This window comes from Pempheris klunzingeri, chromosome 9 (assembly GCF_042242105.1).
Source record: "Pempheris klunzingeri isolate RE-2024b chromosome 9, fPemKlu1.hap1, whole genome shotgun sequence".
NCBI classification, from domain to species: Eukaryota; Metazoa; Chordata; class Actinopteri; order Acropomatiformes; family Pempheridae; genus Pempheris; species Pempheris klunzingeri.
In genome coordinates, this window is record NC_092020.1 from 5,934,179 (window position 1) to 5,936,224 (window position 2,046).

General features: G+C 53.0%; 1 protein-coding gene across 1 annotated transcript; it reads left to right on the plus strand.

The window, feature by feature from the left end:
• Nucleotides 1-951: 951 nt before the first annotated feature.
• LOC139207742 (transmembrane protein 271) lies at nt 952-1,743 on the plus strand. Its single transcript, XM_070837493.1, has one exon. The coding sequence runs from the start codon at nt 952-954 to the stop codon at nt 1,741-1,743; it is 792 nt and encodes a 263-aa protein (XP_070693594.1).
• The last annotated feature ends 303 nt before the right edge of the window (nt 1,744-2,046 follow it).

Sequence of the window (2,046 nt, forward strand, 5' to 3'; positions counted from 1 at the left end):
GGACAGCGCCGTCTCTGCTCTATTATTAATGCCTCTGATCACACAAAGATCCACCTGACAAACAACAACAGCAACCTCTGTGAGGGAATTATGCAAGGATGACGCACAGTGATCACAGTATGTATGCAGTCTATATATAATACCCACTGGAGCAGACATATCTCATGAGATCATTGCAGAAACGATCCAAAACTCTTTTATTTGGAGGAATACTGTTCACCACACGTAGAAATGAAATTCATGAACTCACATTTACTGCTACCAAACTGCTTTTACTGCAGGGCTAAGGGCTTTAACGGGCTGTAAAGGAATTAATGCTCCTGAGAGCCAATGATTTCTGCTCCTGCTGGCGTTTGTTCTCCCGATCACCAATCTAAAAGTCGTTCACCACCTTTTCATTTAACACCACGCACGCTATAAAGTCCCCACGGGGCGCCTTAGGCACGTTTAAAGTCCCTGTAGGAGTGCTGCAGGGATCTGAAGGCCCGTGGGTCATTGGTCATTGGTCCACAGGACCCTCAAGCATCTCCGGCTCAGGCAGCCGCCTCCTTCTCTGCCACAAAAACGCCACACACCATTCAATCCGAGGACTTGGCGGACTGCAGAGGAGACTCTCTTTTCAGGAGGAGAAAAAAAGGAAAAACTTTTCGTCAGGAGAGTGCCTCAGGAGTCTGATGGGCGGTTAGCTGGTTTGGGGTAAAGTGGTCGTCGCTTGTGTGCGGATCAGCCTGCCAATAAGTGGGGGAAAGCAGCGCGTTGTTGGCATTAGTTATTTATATATTCCTGTAAAGCGGCGGGGATGCGAGAGAGACGCCACAGCGGCGAGGATCGCCCGCTCTGAACCGGAGGAGTCACCGGCAGATGATGTCCCAGAGTGAGAGTGCTTCCAGAGGAGACGAAGGAGGATGAAGAAGGGGGGAGAGGGATCGAGAGCGGCAGAGGTGGAATATAATGAAGTTGAGTGGGAAAGGACTGTGCACCGTCTTCTCCAGCACCCTCCTCTTCGTGTGCGCCTTCTGCGAAGTTGTCGTTGGATTAAGATGCGTCTCGTTGGGATCTACGGTGAGAGCGCATTTCCACCTCGGCGCCGCGGCCGGGGCTTTCTACTCCGGGCTACTTGTGGGAATCGGGCAGGTCCTGCTGGGCTCCGCGCTGCTCTGTTGCATGGAGAAGCCCGGCTGCAGGAATTTCTTTCTCCTCGGCGTTGTGGTCTTCTTGTTGGGGGTCCTCACCGCCTTCTCCGGCGCGGTGGTGGACGGGGACACGGCTTCTCTGGTGGAGAGGAAATATTCCCATTACTGCTTTCACTCTGTGGTTTTGAACCCTGCCTGCGAACAGCTGAGGGATTACCAGAGGAGTCTGGTCATCTCCACTGTTCTCAGCACCTTGGAGTGCGTCCTGGGGCTCATCAACCTGGTGGTCATCAAAAGGTACAAAACAGCGCAGTTTTCTAGGAGCCGACAGTGCCGGAGGGAGCGCGCCGGAGCGATCATCTTCAGAGAGGAGCGGGACTGCTCCTCGGCGGATTTCCAGCCGGTGTCTTACATCAATTTGGGTGTTTTTAATGTGCTTGACGAGACAGGTGCAGAGGTGCAGTGCGGGGGACACCCTTCAATCGAGCTGCCGGGATACTCGCCCACGGACCCGGAGCTCAATCATTGCTTCCCTTTCTCCTTCCCGCTCCCCAGTGAACTGCCGCCCGCATACGAAGACATTTTCCCCGCTGAGGCATGCAACACATAGCCGCTCTGGAGCAGCTCCCCAGTGCTGTGACAATCAGTGACTTTGTGCTTAAACAATCCCCCTCTTCTGCTCCTCTTCCTACACCCCCCCCCCCAAACAACAACCAGTAAGTTACAAGCGAGGCCAGCGAGGCAGTGGATTTTAATTCACCTGATTCCTTCTCATTCTGATGTTTTCTTACATCTGCCTGGTAGCTTATATTGTACAACAGCAGTCAGACTGATGTAGATGAGCAGATCAAAGTGATACAGGCCCAGACAGTGCAGGCAGAAAAGACAAGGCCCATAAACGCAACAGCTTGCC